This window comes from Oryzias melastigma, unplaced genomic scaffold, assembly GCF_002922805.2.
Source record: "Oryzias melastigma strain HK-1 unplaced genomic scaffold, ASM292280v2 sc00405, whole genome shotgun sequence".
In the NCBI taxonomy this organism is placed as follows: domain Eukaryota; kingdom Metazoa; phylum Chordata; class Actinopteri; order Beloniformes; family Adrianichthyidae; genus Oryzias; species Oryzias melastigma.
Window position 1 is genome coordinate 48,011 of NW_023417002.1, and position 1,220 is coordinate 49,230.

Sequence of the window (1,220 nt, forward strand, 5' to 3'; positions counted from 1 at the left end):
TTGTTGATGAGACTCTGCAGGAAGCAGCTGATGAGGAAGAGGAGAACATTCTGATCTTCATCATCATCTCTGTCTCTGCAGGAGAGGATGGAGGACGGAAAAGAGACAAAGAAGGAAAGAACAAGGATGGAGGCATTCGTGGTCTTCTTGGTCTGATTGCTCTTCCTGTCCTTATTGTTGTTGTTGTTGTTGTTTTCTTGATTTACAAAAAAAAGATCAAGGAGATCAGAGTTCCAAAAGGATCTTGAACTTGAAACTGTTGTAAAAATTTGTCCTCAGTCTAATGTCTCACGTTCTGAACCCAACTTATTGAGTTAACCTGATAAGATCTTGAAGGACGAAGACTCTGACAAACACAATCTGCAGACATTACAACAGAGAATGAAGGAGAACGGATCAACAGACAGAATGTGTTCATCTGACAGAAGAAGGAAATCTGTTCTTGGAGAATCTATGGAGTCCAGAGATCTGTCATTTAACATCATTGTGATGGCAGAGTTAACTGTAGATCCTGATCTGGAGTTTCTCAAACTTTGAAACATTTCAGACTCAAAGTCCAAAGAATCTGTTTCCTGTTTCTGAAGGATTCCAGCTGATGATGTTCCTTTCTGTTGAAAGAACCACATCAGCAGAAGGATGTGCCAGAAAAACTTGATTGTTTGTTTTTCAGTTCTCTTTCTTTTCATAAATGATCCAAATTCTGGTTTTGTAGACCTTTATAGTGCCTGACCCAAACGGGTCTGATTGAAGTGGTCAGTGGGCGGAGCTTCAGTTCAGTCTGGCTGTATAAATCAGAGAGGATTGTTGTTAGTGATCATCAGGATCTATCTGTGATCATTAAAGATTCATCTCTGGTCTGCTGTTGGTCTGGATTCTGTTCTTTAAAGTCCCTCCATGACAATTAAAGAAATAATGTTTTAATGATGATTATGAAGCTTTTAACCAAAATCTCACAACCTAAATGTCTTAAAATTCTGTTTCTTCTTGAAATTGTAATTTGACACCAAAACAAAAACCTGCAGCTGTCAAAGTGGTCAGAGTTCTAACCTCTGATGATGGATCTTCTCAGAAATCTCCGGTTCTCCTGTCTGTGGGAAAGTGGGAGGAGCCTGTGATGCAGCAGGAAGCTGGACCTCCTTCCTGAAACATGAATGTCTGTGTTTCACTTTTCCTTTCTAAACAAACAGAAGTGGTTTGTGTCAAAACGAGCTTTAAAGAAA

The 1,220-nt window shown here is 39.5% G+C and overlaps 1 protein-coding gene across 1 annotated transcript in view; it reads left to right on the top strand.

Moving 5' to 3' along the window:
* Positions 1-915, top strand: part of LOC112139290 (junctional adhesion molecule-like) — a 7,234-nt gene extending 6,319 nt beyond the window's left edge. The window contains exon 4 of the mRNA XM_024262036.2: positions 82-915. Coding sequence (XP_024117804.1) covers positions 82-248 — 167 coding nt within the window. The 3' untranslated portion in view covers positions 249-915. The remainder of the gene's footprint in view (positions 1-81) is intronic.
* Positions 916-1,220: the final 305 nt, after the last annotated feature.